Source organism: Loxodonta africana, chromosome 15 (genome assembly GCF_030014295.1).
Source record: "Loxodonta africana isolate mLoxAfr1 chromosome 15, mLoxAfr1.hap2, whole genome shotgun sequence".
Lineage (NCBI taxonomy): Eukaryota > Metazoa > Chordata > Mammalia > Proboscidea > Elephantidae > Loxodonta > Loxodonta africana.
The window spans coordinates 63,042,919-63,062,868 of NC_087356.1; the positions used below are offsets into that span (position 1 = coordinate 63,042,919).

The 19,950-nt window shown below is 38.0% G+C and overlaps 1 protein-coding gene across 1 annotated transcript; it reads left to right on the plus strand.

Moving 5' to 3' along the window:
* The first annotated feature begins 15,071 nt into the window (after positions 1-15,071).
* On the plus strand, positions 15,072-16,719 carry LOC100656459 (olfactory receptor 8B12). The gene has a single exon (XM_003422606.3). It carries the CDS (start codon positions 15,469-15,471, stop codon positions 16,399-16,401), a length of 933 nt encoding a protein of 310 aa, XP_003422654.1. The 5' UTR covers positions 15,072-15,468; the 3' UTR covers positions 16,402-16,719.
* Positions 16,720-19,950: the final 3,231 nt, after the last annotated feature.

Here is a 19,950-nt window from a genome sequence, read left to right on the forward strand (position 1 = left end):
GATCTTATTCCTATTTCCCCAGTTTTACTTATACTCATTTGTGTGTATATTTTAGTTCTATGCGATTTTGTCACCTGTGTAGGTTCATGTATTCACCACCACAGAGAAGAATACTTACACCACTACAAGGATCACTCATGTTTCCTTAGTATTTTTTAAAAAATTGTTTTCTTCATTTTTTAATTTTAAGAAATAAATGATTTGCTTCCCTGTTATCCTCCAAAGGTAGCCAGTTATTTTTCTTCAGTATCATTATTAGCTCAGCAATTTAAACATTTTACATTTCGATCTATTGCAGTGATTATGTTTAAAATTTTTTTTTAATTAATTAACTTTTATTTTGCTTTAAGTGAAAGTTTACAATTGGAATCAGTTCCTCATATAAAAACTTATACACCCATTGTTATGTGACCCTAGTTACTTTACCTGCAATGTGACAGAACACTCCTTCTCTCCACCCTGTATTCTGGTGTCCATTCAGCCAGCTCCTGTCCCCCTCTGCCTTCTCATCTTGCCTCCAGACAGGAGCTGCCCACGTAGTCTCATGTGTCTACTTGAGCTAAGAAGCACATGCCTCACCAGTATCCTGTTATGTCTTATAGTCCAGTTTAATCTTTGAATGAAGAATTGGCTTTGGGAATGGTTTCAGTTTTGGGCTAACAGAGAGTCCTGGGGCCATGGCCTCTGGGGTCCCTCCAGTCTCAGTCGGATCATTAAGTCTGGTCTTTTTACTAGAATTTGAGGTCTGCATCCCACTTTCTCCTGCTTCATTGGGGATTCTCTATTGTATTCCCTGTCAGGGCTGTGATTGGAGTTAGCTGGGCACTGTCTAGTTCTTCTGGTCTCAGGCTGACAGACTCTCTGGTTTATGTAGTCCTTTCTGTCTCTTGGGCTCATATTTTCCTTGCAGCTTTGGTGTTCTTCATTCTCCTTTGCTCCAGTCAGGTTGAAACCAATTGATGCATCTTAGATGGCTGCTTGCTAGTTTTTAAGACCGCAGATGCCATTCACCAAATTGGATGCAGGACATTTTCTTGTTATGCCAATTGACCCAGATATCTCTTGAAACCATGGTCCCCAGATACCCATCCCTGTTACTCTGTCCCTTGAAGTATTTTGTTGTCTTCCAGAAGCCTCTTAGCTTTTGGTTTAGTCCAGTTGTCCTAACTTCCCCTGTATTGTGTGTTGTCCTTCCCTTCAACTAAAATAATTCTTGTCTACTATCTAATTAGTGAATACCCCTCTGCCTCCCTCCACTCCAATGAAATCATCAAAGAATGTTTTATTCCATGTTTGAGCTTTTTCTTGAGTTCTTAAAATATTGCTGTCATACAATATTTGTCCTTTTTCAACTGACAAATTTCACTCAGCATAATGCCTTTCAGAATCCTCCATGTTATGAGATGTTTCACAGATTCATCATTGTTCTTTATTGTTGCACAGTATTTCATTGTATGAATGTACAATTATTTGTTTTTCTATTCGTCCTTTGATAGGCACCTTTGTTGCTTCCATCTTTTTACTGTAAACAGTGCTGCAGTGAACATTGGGTGTGCATATACCTATTCGTGTGTGGGCTCATATTTCCCCAGGATATATTCCAAGGAATGGGATTGCTGGATCATATGGTACTTCTATTTCTAGCTTTTTCAGGAAGTGCCAAATCAATTTCCAAAGTGGTTGGACCATTTTACGTTCTCACCAGCAGTGTATAAGTGTTCCAGCTCTCTACAACCTCTCCAACATCTATTATTTTGTGTTTTTTTTTGGTTAATGTCAGCCTTTTAGGGGTGAGATGGTATCTCACTGTAGTTTTTACTTGCATTTCTGTAATGGCTAATGATTGTGAGCATTTCCTCATGTATCTGTTAATAGCATGAATGTCTTCTTGTGTGAAGTGTCTGTTCCTATCCTTTGCCCATTTTCTGATTGGGTTATTTGTCTTTTTGTTGTTGAGGTTTTGCAGTGTGTTGTAGATTTTAGAAATTAGATGCTGCTCAGATTTGTCGTAGCCAAATTTCTTTTCCCAGTGCTTAGGTTGTCTTTTTACAGTCTTGGTGAAGTCTTTGGATGAGCATAAGTGTTTGATGTTTTAGAGCTCCCATTTGGCTAGTTTGTCTTCTGGTGTTTGTGCATTGTTAGTAAAGTTTTGTATACTGTTTATGCCATGTATTAGGGCTCCTAGCATTGTCCCTGTTTTTCTTCCACAAGCTATATCATTTTAGATTTCGTATTAAGTCTTTGATCCGTTTTGAGTTAGTTTTTGTTTGTGGTGTGAGGTGTGGGTCTTCTTCCATTTTTTTTGCAGATTGATATCCAGTTATTCCAGCACCATTTGTTAAAGAGACTATCTTTTCTCCATTTAACAGCATTTGGGCCTTTGTCACATATCAGCTACTCATAGGTGGATGAAGTTATGTCTGGATTCTCAATTCTGCTCCATTGGTCTGTGTATCTGTTGTTGTCCCAGTACCAGGCTCTTTTGACTACTGTGGTGGTATAATAGGTTCTAAAATCAGGTAGTATGAGGCCTCCCACTTTGTTCTTCTTTTTCAGTAATGCTTTACTATCCGGGACCTCTTCTGTTTCCATATGTAGTTGGTGATTTATTTCTCCATCTCATTAAAAAATGCCATTGGAATTTGGATCAGGATTGCATTGTATCTATAGATTGCTTTCGGTGGGGTAGACATTTTCACAATATTGAGTCTTCCTATTTATGAGAAAGTTATGTTTTTCCACTTAAGTATGTCTCTTTGGTTTCTTGCAGTAGTATCTTGTAGTTTTCTTTGTATAGGTCTTTTATGTCTCTGGTTAGGTTTAGCCCTATGTATTTTATCTTCTTGGGGCTTATTGTAAATGGTATTGATGTGGTGACTTCTCTTCGACATTGTGTTTGTTGGTATAGAGGAATCCAACTGATTTTTCTGTTTATCTCGTATCCCGATACTTTGTTGAACTCTTCTATTATTTCCAGGAGTTTTCTTGTGGATTCTGTAGCGTTTTCTGGGTATAAGAGCATATCATTTCCAAGTTGAGATACTTTTACTTCTTCTTTGCCAGTTTGATGCCCTTTATTTCTTTAACTAGCCTAATTGCTCTGGCTAGTACCTCCAGCACAATATTGAATAAGAGTGGTGATAAAGGGTGTCCTTGTCTGGTTCCCGTTCTCAGGGGAAACACTTTCAGACTCTCTCCATTTAGGATGATGTTGGCTGTTGGCTTTGTATAAATGCCCTTTATTATGTTGAGGAATTTTCCTTCTATTCATATTTTGCCGAGAGTTTTTGTCATGAATGGGTGTTGAACTTTGTCAAATGCCTTTTCTGCATCAGTTAATAAGATCATGTGGTTCTTATATTTTGCTTTATTTATGTGATAGATTACATCGATTGTTTTTCTAATGTTAAACCATCCCTGCATACCTGGTATGAATCCCACTTGATCATGGTGAGTTATTTTTTATTTTTTTGATACGTTGTTGAATTCTATTAACTAGAACTTTGTGAAGGATTTCTGTGTCTAAGTTCATGAGGGATACTGGTGTGTAATTTTTGGTATCAGGGTTATATTATGCTGGCTTCATAGAATGAGTTTGGGAGTATTCCATCCTTTTCTGTGTTCAGAAATGCCTTTAGTAGTAGTAGTGTTAACTCTTCTCCGAAAGTTTATTAGAATTCTCCAGTGAAGCTGTCAGGGCCAGGGCTTTTTTTGTTGTCATTGGGAGTTTTTAAATTAGCTTTTCAATGTCTTCTTTTGTTAGGGGTTTATTTAGTTGTTCTATCTCTGTTTATGTTAGTTTAGGTAGGTAGTGTGTTTCTAGAAATTTGTCCATTTCCTCTAGGTTTCCGGATGTGCTAGAGTACAATTTTTCATAGTATTCTGTTATGATTCTTTTAATCTTAGTTGGGTCCGTTGTGATATCGCCCATCTGATTTCTTATTCTGTTTATTTGCTTCCTCTCCTATTTTTCTTTTGTCAGTTTGGCCAGTGGTTTATCGATTTTGTTGATCTTTTCAAACAATTAACTTTTGGTCTTGTCAACGCAAGAGTTTTTCTGTTCTCTGTTTCATTTAATTGTGGTCTAATTTTTATTATTCACTTTCTTCTTGTGCCTGAGGGCTTCTTTTGATGCTGTCCTTCCATTTGTTCAAGTCGCAGGGACAATTCTTTGATTTTGGCCCTTCCTTCTTTTTCGATGTGTACATTTATCACTATAAATTGACCTCTGAACACTGCTTTGCTGTGTCCCAAAGGTTGTGGTAGGAACTATTTTCATTTTCATTTGATCCTTGAATTTCTTTATTCCATCCTTAATTTCTTCTATAACCCAGTAGTTTCTGATTTAGGTGTTGTTCAGTTTCCATGCTTTTTTTTTTTGTCCTTGCTTTTTCTGGTATTCATTTTTACTTTCATGGCTTTATGATCAGAAAAGGTGCTTTGTAATATTTTGATGTTTTGGATTCTGTTAAGTCCTGCTTTATGACCTAATATGTGGTCTATTCTGGAGAATGTTCCATGTCTGTTAGAAAAGAAAGCATACTTGGCTTCTCTTGGTGGAGTGTTCTGTATATGTCTATGAGGTCAAGTTGATTGTGGAATTTAGGTCCTTTGTTTTTTCATTTATCTTCCTTCTGTTCTGCCCTTCACCTGAAGTGGTGTGTTGAAGTCTACTATTATTGTGGATCTGTTTATCTTGCTTTTCAATGCTGTTAGAGTTTGTTTGATGTATTTTGGAGCCCTCTCACTGAGTGAGTAAATATTCACTATGGCTATATCCTCCTGGGATATTGACACTTTAATCATTATATGGTGTCCTTCCTTACCTTTTGTGGTGTGTTTTACTTTAAAGTCTATTTTGTCAGAAATTAATATTGCCACTCGTGCTCTTTTTTGATTGTTGTTTGCTTGATATATATTTTTTTCCACCCTTTGAGTTTTAGTTTGTTTGTGTCTTTAAGTCTAAGGTATATCTCTTGTAGAGAGCATATAGATGAATTATGTTTTTCAATATATTCTGACACTTTCTGTCTCTTTATTTTTTCCTTTAGTCCATTTACCTTCTGCATAATTATTGATAGGTATGAGTTTAGAGCTGTCATTGATCTTGCTTTTGTGTTGTTGACAGTTTCTTTTTTCCACTTAATTTTCTATGCCGATCGTTTTTCTTTATGTGTTGTCTTTTCCTCTTTTCATTGTTGCTGCTTTTATATTTGCTGAGTCTTTAAATTTTTCTTGTTTTTCACTTTGATGTGTAGGATTGTTAGCTTCCTGTATGGTTACTTTAATATTTATGACTATTTTATCACATTTAAACCAGTCTTTTATTTCTTTATATCTCCTTGACTTCCTCTTCATGTGAAAGATCTGTGACTACAATGTTTAGTCCCTTTTTTTTTATTTAATGTTGTTGTCTTTTACCTAATGATGTTTCTGTTTCCCTGTTTTGAGTGTTTTAGCTTTGATCTATTTTTGTGATTTCCCTATCTGGGCTGATTGCTCTGTCCTGTGTTCTAGTCTTGGGTTGTTATCCAATGGTGATTTTCTAACCATAGGACTCCCTTTAGTATTTCTTTTAATTTTGGTTTGGTTTTTGCAAATTCTGTAAACTTCTGTCCAAATTTTGCCTTCATATTTGAGAGACAGTTTTGCTGGATTAAATGGACTAAATGCAAATGATTTGGCAGGCAATTTTTTTCTTTCAAGGCTGTGTATGTATCATCTCATTGCCTTTTTGCCTGCATGATTTCTGCTGAGTAGTCCAAGCTTAGTCTTATTGACTCTCCTTTGTAGCTGACTTTTTGTTTACCCTAGCCGCTCTTAAAATTCTGTCTGTAGTTTTGTTTTTGGCAAATTTGATTATAGTATTTCTTGGTGAATTGCTTTTGGGACCTACCATGTTTAGTGTTCATAGAGCATCTTGGATAGATATTTTCTCCTTTTTTTACAATATCAGTGAAGTTTTCTGCCAATGAATCTTCCACAATTCTCTCTGCATTTCCTGTTATCCCCCCCTCCCCACCCTGGTTCTGATACTCCAATCAGTCTTTGGCTAATTCTCTTGATAGAGTCTCACGTATTTCTTAGGGTTTCTTCATTTTTTTTTTTTAATTCCTTTTTCTGATTTTTCCTCAAATATGTTGGTGTAAAGTGCTTTATCTTCAATCTCATTAATTCTGACTTCTATTGCCTCAATTCTGCTCCTATGACTTTCTATTGATTTGTCTGATTCTGAAATTTTATCATTAGTCTTCTGAGTTTCTGTTTGCTGTCTTTCTACCGATTCTTGGCGCCTGTTAAATTTGTTATTATGCTTTTTTCTAATCTTCTTAAGTTCTTCTAATGCCATGTCTTTGTGTTCCTTTGTTTGTTCTACATTTTGCCAGATCTCTTTCCTGATCTATTAAAGAGTTCCATATATTAATCTTTTGTATTCTACCTCTGGTAAACCAAACCAAACCCAGTGCCGGTGAGTCGATTCCAACTCATAGCGACCCTATAGGACAGAGTAGAACTGCCCCAAAGAGTTTCCAAGGAGTGCCTGGTGGATTTGAACTGCTGGCCCTTTAGTTAGCTGCCATAGCCCGCAACCACTATGCCACCAGGGTTTCCTCTACCTCTGATAGTTCCAGAAACTTCTCTTAATTGGGAAAATGTCTTGATTCTTTGATTTGGGGGCTTGCTGAAGCCATCACGGTCTGACTCTCTATGTGATTTGATATTGACTGTTGTCTCTGTGTCATTATAAGTTATTTTATTTATTTGTTTTATGTTTTATTACTGAGTCCTAAATTGTTGTTTTGTTTTGATATGCCCATATAGGCTGCTTGAGTGAGTTAGTCTGGTCATCGGTGCCTTTGAAGCTCTAACGTCCTGACGCCAGGTGGTTAGAGCTGTTACTAGGTATACGAGCCAAGGAGTCCATTTACTTTTCTTGTATTCTTTCGGCTCCGGTGTCCAGGTAGTTGGTCAGCAAATGTGTGGTGCAGGCTCTCACTTACAGTCTTAGGGGACATGGGGTGTTTGATGTAGGCACAGGTGTCTGGCTGCAGTAGGGAATCATGAACTGAGCAAGGCAGTGGACCAAATACCACTCCTGAGTGTTGGTGAAGAAAGCATGTCCTTGTTCCTTAGAGTGTCTGTGTGGATGCGTTTTGAGGAAGACTATGGGCGCCCAGTGCTGTTGGCCGTAAGGACTGGGAGGAATCACTTAACTTTGGTCCCCTGTCGAGGGTGACTAGGTGGCATGGGCAAAGGGGAGAAAGTTTTTTTCTAAATGGTTGTGTTTGGGTCTGTGTGGTAGGTTAGATAAAAAGTAGTTATCTTTTGCAGAAAGTGCCAATTTTCGCTGATTCTGGAGGCCACTCCATCTCTTCTGATATGGAAAACATGTTCCAAATGCCATTGCTTGCTTCACTGTTCTCATGCCAGTGGCTCTGGCCTGCGAGATGCAGATTCCTGCTGGGTCAGGTCTGGCAACTCCTCGCTGCTTCTGAACTCTCTCTCCCTCCCCCTGCCACTAAGTCCAATTCCTCAACATTGCCTTTGATGTTCAGGGCTCCTAGACTGTCATACAAAATCGATTCACTTTTTTTTTCAGGTCTTTGTTCTGAGAGGGACCACTGGAAGCATCTGAATACTCCAACATCTTGGCCCTGCCTCACAGTTATTATGGCTTTGATGCTGAATTTTTTTTTTTTAAATCTTTAGCCTGTGAACAAATGTACATTTGACAATGTATGTATCAAAGACTTTTGAACTTGACCATGTGTGGTTTTTGTTAGGTGCTGTCAAATCAGTTCTGACTCATAGTGACCCTATGTACTACCGAAGGAAACACTGCTGGATCCTGATCCATCCTCACAATTATTGTTATGCTTGAGCCCATTGTTGTACGCACTGTGTCAATCCATCTCTTTGAGGATCTTCCTCCTTTTCATTGACCTTCTACTTTACCAAGCAAGATGCCCTCCCAGGAGTGATCCCTCCTGATAATATGTCCAAAATGCTGGAGAAAAATTTTCAGAATTCTTGATTCAAGGGATTATCCTGGTAGTACTTCTTCTAAGACAGATTTGTTTGTTCTTCCAGGAGTCCATGGTATGTTTAATATACTTTGCCAACATCATCATTCAAAGGCATCAATTCTTCTTCATTTTTCCTTATTCGTTGTCCAGTTTTGCATGCATATGAGGCAATTGAAAACACATGGCTTGGGTCAGGACCACCTTAGTCATCAAAGTGACATCTTTGCTTTTTAACACTTGAGAGAGGCCTTTTGCGGCAGATTTGCGCAATGCAATGCATCATTTGATTTCGTGACTGCTGCTTCCATGGGCGTTGATTGTGGATACAAGTAAACTGAAATCCTTGACAACTTTAATCTTTTCTCCATTTATCATCATGTTGCTTATTGGTGCAGTTGTGAGGATTTTTTGTTTTCTTTATGTTGAGGTATAATCCATACTGAAGGTTGTGGTGTTTGATCTTCATCAGTAAGTGCTTCAAGTTCTACTCACTTTCAGCAAGCAAGATTGTGTTGTCTGCATATCACAGGCTGTTAATTGGTCTTCCTTCAATCTTGGTGCTGTGTTCTTCTTCATATAGTTCAACATCTCAGATTATGTGTTCAGCATACAGATTCGTTAAGTATGGTGAAAGGATACATCCCTGACACGCACCATTCTTGACTTTAAACCACAAACTTTCCCCTTTTTCCATTGGAACAACTTCCTCTTTGTCTAAGTACAGGTTCCTCATAAGCATGATATTAAGCCTGTTGGAATTCTCATTCTTTGCAATGTTACCCATAATTTGTGATGATCCACACAGTTGAATGCCTTTGCATAGTCAATAAAACAGAGGTAAACAACTTTCTTGTATTGTGTGCTTTAGCCAGGATCCATCTGCCATCAGAAATGATATCCCTCGTTCCACAGCCTCTTTTGAACCTGAGCTGAACATCTGGAATGTCCCTGTCAATATACTGACGGAGCTGCTTTTGAGTGATCTTCACCAAAATTTTATTTGTGTGTGATATTAATGATATTGTTTGATAGTTTCCACATTTGGTTGGATCACCTTTCTTGGGAATAGGCATAAAAATCAATCTCTTCTGGCCAAAGGGCCAGGTAGCTGTCTTCCAAATTTCTTGTCTTGGATGAGTGAGCGTTTCCAGTGCTGCATCTGTTTGTTGAAGCATCTCAGTTGTTATTCTGTTAATACCTGAAGCCTTGTTTTTTGCCAATGCCTTCAGTGCACCTTGGATTTTTCCTTCAGTACTATTGGTTCCTGGTCATATGCTACCTCCTGAAATGGTTGAATGTCGACCAATTCTTTTTGGTATAGTGACTCTGTGTACCCCTTCCATCTTATTTTAATGCTTTCTACGTTGCTTAATATTTTCCCCATAGAATCCTTCAGTATTGTAACTCGAGGCTTGAATATTTTCTTCAGTTTTTTTTGCTTTTGAAATGGTGAGCTTGTTCTTTCCTTTTGGTTTTCTACCTCTAGGTCTTTGCACATGTCATTATAATACTTTATTTGTCCTCTCAAGCTGCCCTTTGGCCCCTGCCTTACCTGTGCCTTTTCCTTGCTTTACTTTTTTTAGCCCTTACTCTAGTATTTTTCTTAAATTATTTGTTTCTTTTATTTATTGTTTGTCTTCTCCCTACTAGAATAAAAGCTCAATAAAGACACAGAGTCTTGATTTGTATAGTGTCTGAAGCCACTAGAACAGTGCCTGGTGCATTATTTGTGAATTAATATTTGTTGATTGAAATCAATGAATGTCACTCTCTTATCTAAGACTCTTAAATATTACCCATTGGCCTTTAAGTCTTGGCATTCCAAGTTCTCCTCAGTGTGGTCCTGGTATACTTTTCAAGACTAATCCTTTATCTCTTTTCAAGACTCATCCATGTTACATAAATCAAGAGTTTGTTCTTTTTTATTGCTGGGTGGTATTCCATTGTGTGAATATGCCGGTTTATTTATCCATTCTCCTGTTGATGCTAATTTCCAATTTTAGGTTACAATGAATAATTTGCTATGAATTTTTATTTGTGAACCTTTCTGTGGACACATGTGTTAGTTTTTGAGATTTATATGCTTAGGAGTAGAATTTCTGGATCAAGGACAGATGTGTGTTTAACTTTATTAGATACTGCCAGTTTTCCAACTAGTTTTACCATTTTACATTCCAACCAGCAGTATAAGAGAATTCCATATGTTCTACATTTTTTCAATATTTGGTGTTGTCAGTCCTTTTAATTTTAGGTATTATGATGGGTGTATAATTATAACTTATTGTGGTTTTAATTTGCATTTGTTTATTAAGTGGTGCTTTTCAACAACTTTTTATGTACTTATTCACCATTCAGATACCCTCTGAAGTGTATTTTTAAATCTTTGGCACATGAAATTTGTTTTAGGCTGATAATTTATTAGTAGGAGTTCTTCATGTCTCCTAGATTTGAGTCCTTTGACAGATGCATGTATTGTGTTTTGTGAGTGTTTTCTTCTGTCTGTAGTTTGCCTTTTCACTTTCTTTATGGTGTGCTTCAAAGCACAGAATTTTCTAATCTTGACCAATTTCAACTTTTTTGTTTTCTTTTCTGCTTAGTGTCTTTTATGCTTAAGAAACCTTTCCTTCTCTAAGGTCTTGAAGTTACTCTCCTGTTGTCTTCTAGAAGCTTTCGTAAAAAAAAAAAAAAAAATCAATTTAACCTATATATATGGGTCTATTTCTGAACACTTCACTCTGCTACATTAATTTAAGTGTCCATCCCTTTTCCCACTAGTACACTGTTTTAATTTCTGTAACTAGTACAGTAAGTCCTCTAAATTTCTTCTGGTGTTTGAAAGTTATTTTGTCTATCCTAGGTCCTTTGCATTTTCACATGAATTTTAGAAACATTTTGTCAATTTTGACCAAGAAGTAGGCTGATGTTTTGCTTGTGATCTAGTTGAATGCATAGATTAATTTAGGTTGTTGTGTGCTGTCAAGTTGATTCCGACGCATAGCAACCCTGTAGAACAGAGCAGAACTACCCTATCAGGTTTCCAAGGTTGTAGTCTTTAAGGACGTGGACTGCTACTTTTTTCTCTTGCATAGCGACTGATGTGTTCCAATGCCGACCTATCAGTTAGCATCAGAGTATTTAACCACTGCACCACTAGGGCTCTTTATGAATTAAGGTAGACTTAATTTAAGAATTGTTTGATAATTTCCTCATTTGTTAGAATCATCTTTCTTTGGAATAGGCATAAACATGGCTCTCTTCCAGCTGGTTGGCCAGATATATGTCTTTCACATTTCTTGGCATAGACTAGTGAGCACCTCCATTGCTGCATCCCTTTGTTGAAACATCGCAGTTGGTATTCCATCAATTCCAGCAGCCTTGTTTCTTCGCCAATGCCTTCAGTGAAGCTTGGCCTTCCTCCTTTAGTACTGATCATACGCTGCCTCCTGAAATGGTTGAATGTCGACGAATTCTTTTTGGTACATTGACTCTATGTATTCCTTCCATCTGATTTGGATGGTTCCTGTGTTATTAATATTTTGCTGTGGAATCCTTCAACATTGCAACTCGAGACTTGAATTTTCCCTTCACTTCTTTCAGCTTGAGAAATGCTGAGGTGTTCTTCCTTTTTGGTTTTCTATTTCAGGTCTTTGCACATGTCATTATAATATTTTACTTTGTCTTCCCCAGCCACCCTTTGAAATCTTCTGTTTAGCTGTTTGACTTCATCATTTTTTTTTCCATTTGCTGTACCTGCTGTACTTTCAAGAGCATGTTTCAGGGTCTCTTCTGACATCCATTTTGGTCTTTTCTTTCTTTCCTCACTTTTTAATGACGTTTTGCTTTCTTCATGTACGATGTCTAACCATTTTTTTATTTTATGCTGAATATCATAGATATGTTGTAGAGACTGTGGATTATGTTATCCTCCTCTGGAATGTTGAATTTTGTTCTGAGATGCAGTTAATTTGCTAGCAGCTCACCTTCATCCTGTTAAGCTTTGGGTTGAGTCTTTGTTATGATAGGTCTTTTCAGTTTTGCCCTTGTTCGAAGGGGTTAGTTTATACTTCTAGGTTATGGCTTTTCTGGGATTTCATATTTCTACCAAGCTTGTTCCTCAAAGTTTCTTCACTTTTTCTAAGTCAGAATCCCATCATCTCCCTAGTACTATGCAATGTCTCTGATCTCTGTTCAGTCATTAGCCCCCTAGTAGGTGTTTTCTGCTAGGCTTTGTGACATCTTGCCCTGAACATACAAACTTTAGGATCCAATGAGGAACCCAAAGGATTACATTATGCAGATGTTTGAAAGTCCTTTTCTGTGGCTTTTTCCCCTCAATACCTTGTCTCACAAATTCCAGGTGCCTTAATATCCCTGAACTCTGATATTTCTTTAATATAACGACAGAGCCTGTGACCATTGTGGTTTTCTTTTTTGGCTCTGCTTCACTGTACCTGGTTTGGAAGTTGCCCCAGGGAGAAAGGTGGGTGAAATGTGGTAGTCACCTAAGTTTCTTGCCTTGTCTTAAGGAATGAAGCCCTGTGGTGTCAGCTTTCCAAAGCTTGAAAAGAACTGTTTATATATATATTTTTCCAAATATTATTGTTGTTTATGGCTAGAGGGCAAGTAATATAAAAGCTACTTCATGATACCTGGAATCAGGAGTCTGATCCTTTATTTTTTTATTACTTGTACCTAGTATTCCAGCCAATCTGATGGTCATATAAGCTCACGAACAGAGCTCTAGGTGTTATTGGTAACCTAGACACTGAAACTAGATCTGTGGCTTTTGGCAAGTCATTAAACTTCTTTGGACCTTATTCTCTTTTTGTAAGATGAGGAGAAATATTAGTCCTGTGGATCCATAAGTTTCTGGCATTGGGTTCCCTTGAGAAGTTTAAAAAAATGTGGCTACAATATCCCTACTTCTGGAAGTTCTGATTCAGCAAGTCAGGGTGGAGCTCAGAATTTCTTTTTAACAAGCACCCTAGGTAATTGTTATGACTAGTCACATTTGGGGAAACACTGGATTAGATTGTTTCCTGGGTTTTTCAGGGGCTAAAATTTTATGAGTTTGTTTAGTGTCAGAGAAAATAAGCAAGTGTCTGAGAGATTGAGATATAGGATAGATAATTTTTGTCAAGGCAGAATTTGGGGGTGATAAATGGAAGACAGAGGGAGACAAAAGCAAACCAAAGAAGAATAAATTTTTGTGTTACACTTTCTTGGGAATTTGATGCACTGGGATTCAACTTGTGAGCTTTGAGTACCTTAAAAGTCAGTTGAGAGAAGTGCTCAGGAAATGTGGGTGGGAGCAGGGGTTGTCGAGGGAAATTTTGACTAGTTAGCAATTTAGAGAAAGGCTGGTCTTGGCAGAGGTTGAGACCTGTTGCCCAATGGGGATTCTTTGTTACCATCAAATTTATATTCCATGAGAAAATAGGGGGGAGGATTCAGAGAAGTCTCCTTTCTTGTTAGCTAGGTGTAGTGCAATTAATTCCTGGAATGAATGAGAGTATGAATAAATTATTGAATGTGCTCTTCTAAACTACCATTTCTGGTTCTAAACACTTCTTTTTATGCGAGTCAATGAGTCTATTTCGATTTCTGTGAAGACTTTCAGATCTACGAAGGCAAGGACCCTGTTTCAGTAGCTCTCATCAAGAGGTAGTTTAGTCTAGTGGTTAAGAATAAGGGACTTGAAGTCAGACAGGTGTAGGCATGAGTGTGGGCTCTGAAACATATTGTCTCTCTGAGTCAATGGGTATCACTATTGTGAGGAATGAACAAGATTACATTTGGATAGTTTTTTTGGATTGTGGTGCCAGGCATTAGTATAAGGGTTTTGTGTCTTGTACAGTGTTGTGCACTCAGCAAACGGTAATGATAATTATGTTTTTCACAATGATTTTTTTTCTTAATAGTGCTGAATAGATGTTACTTGAATGAAAGTGTTAAGTCCATAAAAGCCAAATCAAAAAATATCAAGGGTATAAACAAACATTTCTTTTTCCTTAGGGAAGGTAATCTCAGGTGATGATCCTTAGGGAGTCTCTGTCTTAATAATCAGTTTATCAGAATTTGTAATTCAAAATAAAACTTAAATCACCTGTTATCCACTGGTTAGGGAAAGATGCTCTCTTTTCCCTACGGCCTAGAAAGAAGCCTTTGGGTAAAGAAGCAATTAGAAATTGTGTTCTTCAGTGCAGAACTACAAAATAAATTATAGGTTCTTATCTTTGATCAGAACTGGGAAAAGAGTGTTCTGACCTCAAAGATGCCATCTATTCAATAGCCCCATTTCCCTTCCCAAAACAATTGTGGTTAAGAGTAGAGTATAGCGCTGTGGCTCTGAACTAAAGGAAGACGGGTGCCTGCCTGGCCTGATCTATCAGGTAACAGCACAAAGCATGGGAGTCAGGCTGTCTAAGTTCCCCCTTCTGGCTGCAAACCAGTAGTTTTGTCACTTTGGGCTAGTTATATATCTCAGTGAAACTGGATTAATAATACTGTCACATAGCATTTAGTTCATAGCCTCTCATAGTAATTGCTAAATAAATGTTAGCTTTAAAAGATTATTATTAAAATGTACAGCCACTGGAGCTAAGAGCTCTTGAGAAAACAAAAGAGCACGTTCAATAATTTATTCATAGTTAAATTCACTCCAGGAATTAATTGCACTACTCCTGGCTCTGACAAGAAAGGAGACTTCTCTAATTCTTCTCCCCTATATTCTAATGGAGCCCTGGTGGCATAGTGGTTAAGAGCATGGTAGGTCAAAAACAACAGCCACTCCTTAAAAACCCCATGGGGCAGTTCTACTCTGTAGTATACGGTTGCTATGAGTTGGAATCAACTCGACCGCAATGAGTTTTTTTTTTAATACTCTCAAGAAGTGTAAATTTGATGGTAACTACAAATCTCTATTGGGCAACTGCTCTAAATCTCTCTCAAGACCAGCCTTTCTCCAAATTACTGACTAGTCATCTTCTTGCTGTGATCCAGAACCTGATGGAGAGGTGGAAGCTCTGATGAGAATTACAGTGACTTCTGCCTGTCAGGACTCTCTTCAGAGAAGAGGCCCAGGTTTCAGCAACTGAAGCTGAGACACAAGACGGCAGGACATAGAAAAGGTACTGACTTAAAGATCTAAAGGTAATTCACCTTGTTTTTGTTACCTTTCTCCACAGCAGCAACAGGTCTCAACCTGGAGACAAAGTTTACCCTCATGTGTACTCTGGACAGTTCAAGTCACTTGGTGCTGTAAGGACAGATCCACAGCAAACAGTAAAGCCTTTTCTACTATAATTTTAGTCTCTCTCTGTGGATTTCATTCCCAAGAAGGCAAGGGTTTGGGGAGACACATGCTGCGATGTTAGCGTTGTTATTTCTTTTCCTCTAAGTGGTTCCTTTCTGTTATCCCCACAGAGTGCCCAAGAGGACAATGGCAACCAAGAATTCTTCTGTGACAGAGTTTATCCTTGCAGGCTTAACAGACCAGCCAGGACTCCAGATCCCTCTCTTCTTCTCATTTCTCTGCTTCTATGTGATCACTGTCGTGGGGAATCTGGGCTTGATTACTCTGATTGGGCTGAACTCTCATCTGCAAAAACCCATGTACTTTTTTCTCTTTAACCTCTCTTTAATTGATTTCTGTTACTCCACTACCATTACCCCCAAAATGCTGATGAGTTTTGTCTCAAAGAAGAACATCATCTTGCATGTAGGATGTATGACTCAATTCTTTTTTCTGTGCTTCTTTGTTATCTCTGAGTGCTTCATTCTCTCAGCAATGGCATATGACCGCTATGTTGCCATCTGTAAACCATTGGTGTACACGGTCACCATGTCTCCGCAGGTCTGTTTTCTCCTTTTGTTAGGTGTCTATGTGATGGGTTTTTTGGGTGCTATGGCCCATACGGGAAGCATAATGAGTTTGACTTTCTGTGCTGACAACCTTGTCAATCATTTCATGTGTGACATCCTTCCCCTCCTTGAGCTCTCCTGCAACAGCAGCTATGTGAATGAGCTGGTGGTATTTATTGTTGTAGCCATTGGCATCGGAATGCCCATTGTCACCATCCTTATCTCTTATGCTCTAATACTCTCCAGCATTCTCCATATTAGCTCCACTGAGGGCAGGTCCAAAGTCTTTCGTACCTGTAGCTCCCACATAATTGTGGTTTCTCTTTTCTTTGGTTCTGGGGCTTTCATGTATCTCAAACCACCTTCCCTTTTGCCTCTTGACCAAGGGAAAGTGTCCTCCCTGTTCTATACCATTGTGGTGCCTCTGTTAAACCCATTAATCTATAGCTTGAGGAATAAGGATGTCAAAGTTGCCCTGAGGAATACCTTGAGAAGAAAAACATTTTCTTGAGGAGGGAGAAATATTTGAAGAAGATCTAATACTTTGCTTTAGTGTGTGTGTGTGTTTTCACCGAGTTGTCCAAGCTCTAGTGTTTTCTCCCCTAATCAGAAAGAGAATTTTAAGTTTTTATTTTTGGATGAGGGTTTAACGCAGACCTTTTTTCCCTAATCCTCACCTCACCTTGACTATTCCGAGGTTCTTTACCTTATGCAGATTGTTTCTAAAATCAAAAGTTGTTTCATCTTGAATGGATCATATAAATCATTAAATCTAGCCTTCTCATTTAACAGACCATACATTGGAGACTCAGAAATATTGCATATGTTGCCCAAGGACACACAACTATTTGTTGCCATAACTGGCCCTGGACTCCAGGCTCTTGAATCCCAATCTATTTTATTTTATGCCATGTTTTCTTGTTCTATTGCCACCCTTACAGATTGTGTTTTAAAGGTATGATACCTTAACACTTTCATAATCTGATTTTGTTTACAGTAATGTCATTTAACTTCTCAAAAAGTAATTTTCGAACATTAATTTTTTTTCAGGAAGGTAGTAGGTGAAAATTTTTCCTAAGTTGATCTTGGCTGAATGACAAGAGAAGTGTGTGAAGATTGGGGTGTGTGGGAGGCTAGTATGTTAGGCTCCAGATAGCAGCAAGCATGGTCATTCCTGAGATTGTGTGTGGAAGGAACCCTAGGGACCCTGTCTAAGGTATTAGTAGTTTTTCAGGTTTAAGACTTCAAAAAATGATGAATGAAAAGTCACATATAGTTCAAGGCTAAAAGTCTGGTTTAGAGCTTTTTCTTAAGGGTTAGTTTGAGTGTTTGAGCTATGATTGAGAAATTTTGTGGCACAGGGTAATCAAGTAAGGGTCTGGAGGCTCTAAAGAGCAGTAAGTTATTTTGGGGATCTAGTTAGTTATTGGAGCCTCTGCGTGGTGCAGTTAATACATTGGGCTGCTAGCTGAAAGGTTGTAAAGTTCCAGTGCATCCAGGGATGCCTGAAAAGAAAAACCTGGGATCTGCTTCCTAAAATTCAGTCATCTCAAGCCCTATGGAGCACAGTTCTACTCTGATACACATGCAGTCACCATGAGTTGGAATTGATGGCAACTGGTTTGGTTTCTTTAGTTATGAGGGCAGCACTAAGCAAGAGGTAGTTTCCATTGAATCTTAAGGCACAAGAGATAGCTATGGGACAGTTCTACCGTGTATTGTAGGATCCCTATGAGTCAGAATCAACTCAACGGTGCACAACAACAGATAGCAGTTCTCATATGGGTATATATGGGAGAGAAAGAATTAATCTCGGGACTGGTTTATAATTCCACGGCATTGTGTAAAGAGAAGTGCAGCTTTATATAATACATTAGAACACTTTGATCTAAATGATTCATTAGTGGTAAAGGTTTTTTGTTTTTTTAAATCCCTAATATATTAAGTGCTGCGGATATTCTTTAACTTAAGAGTTATTCCTTTGGAAAGTTATCTTCTTTTGGGAAAAATGGGAAGTTTGGATGAGTGTCCAGTTTTTTTTTTTTTTTGGTATGACACAGGTCATAAGACTAAGAGTGTTGGGGTAAAGATTGGCTTTAGTCATCACACAATGGTAAAAGGGAACTGATTTCTGAGACCTGTGGGGTGATTGTCAGGTGAGTAAGCTGAATAGGCCATATAAGGTAGGTAGTAAACTTTCTTGTGAATCCTGTAAGCTTTGCATTTTGACTCGGTGGGTTAGCACTTGTGTGCCTTTGGGCCAATACTTTATGTTTCTGAATATTAATTTCTGTATTTTTAAAAGTGAGAAAATACTTCTGACCTCGTGGGGTTTTTGAGAATATTGAGTGTGAGGTACTCAAAATCCTAGTTCTCTCCCTGCTGGAATTCCTTCATCTAGTCATCAGCGCTTCCTCTAGCTTTTTCATGACTTTAAGCAAATTATTTTATGTTCCTGGGACTCTGCTTTCTGATGAGAAAAACAGGCTCTTGTCTAAGTTTATTTAAAAAATAATATATTGTGACAAATTCTTTTACATGTTAAAAAAATTAACAGTATAGTTCAGGTTATGTAATGAAAACATGTCATCCTCCCATCTAGTCATTCCTCTCCTAAATTCTCTTCCCTAGAAGGAACAGTTGTTGCCATTTCATATGAATCCTTGACAGATTGTATATGCATATTGAATAACATACGCCTCAATCTGTACTTCATATATATGTGTCTAGTGCCCCTCTGGAAACCCTGGTTGTATAGTGGTTAAATGCTACAGCCGCTAACCAAAAGGTCAGCAGTTGAAGTCCACCAGGCTCCTTGGAAACTCTATGGGGCATTTCTACTCTGTCCTATAGGTCACTATGAGTTGGAACTGACTCCACGGCAATGGTTTTGTTTTGTTTTTTGGTTTAGTGCTCTTCTTTTAAAGTTGTATAAAGGGCATTTAAGAATGATTCTTTTAGAAGAGGGTGGAACAGAGCACACTGCAGTGGTAAAAACAAGAGGATACAATCACAGAAGAGGAATAGAATAGAAGAAGGAGAGTGAAGCATCCTTGACCTTGGGTGCCTCGATATGTGGACAGAGGGGGACATTTTGTTCTCCTGATCTGTCCTCCCCTGATGGACATACCACCTCCACATCTGTTTGGTTCAGCCTACAGTGAAGTGAAAATCTTTGATAGCTGAAAGTATGAGGAAGACAAGAATTTTCAATCCAGCAAACACTTCTGCACATGTTTATTTTAACAAATGCTCTTTTCTTTTTCTGACTCTTGAAGGAACTCGTATTTATTGTTGCAAATTTGGAATGAGAAACACACATGAAAAAAGGCATACTATGCCTAAAGGTGGTAGTTTGTGTTTTTGGTCCCAATTTTTCATTCCTCTAGTAGTATTATGTATCCGTACCCTTCTTATGGTCTTATGCCCCACCGATATTGAGCTCAGCAGTGTGACCCATTTGACCAATGAGACATTAGCAGATGTGATTTAAGCAGGGGCTTGAAATATGTTTGCACAGTGAGGCTTGCCCTCTTGTGCTTCTGCCATTGCCTGGAGAAGAGCTTCTTTGTCATAACTGTTGTCCCTCCCAAATGATTCTCAAAACGAACTCATGTAGAGCAGATCCTGAAGTAGAACACTCACCCATGCTCAGAGAAGATGTGCTGCCACAATCAACTTGTAGACATATGAGGAACAAATACTCATTATTGTATGCTGATGAGATTTTGTGGTTGTTATATAGCAATAGCTAACTGGTACACTCCACTATTCAGAGATTAGGAATGGAGCATCTCATCTGGAAATTTTCTTTCAGTGGGATCATACTCAATATACCATGTTAAAAAGGTTGTTTAGCTTGTCATTATAATGTTAGCTCTATTTTTGTCAATAAATATATTTTGTATTATATTTTTTCATGGATTTTATCATGTAGATGAATTATATATTTTTTTAATTTTATTGTGTTTTAGGTGACAGTTTACAGCTCAAGTTAATTTCTCATTAAAAAATTTATACACATATTGTTTTGTGACATTGGTTGCAATCCCCACAAAGT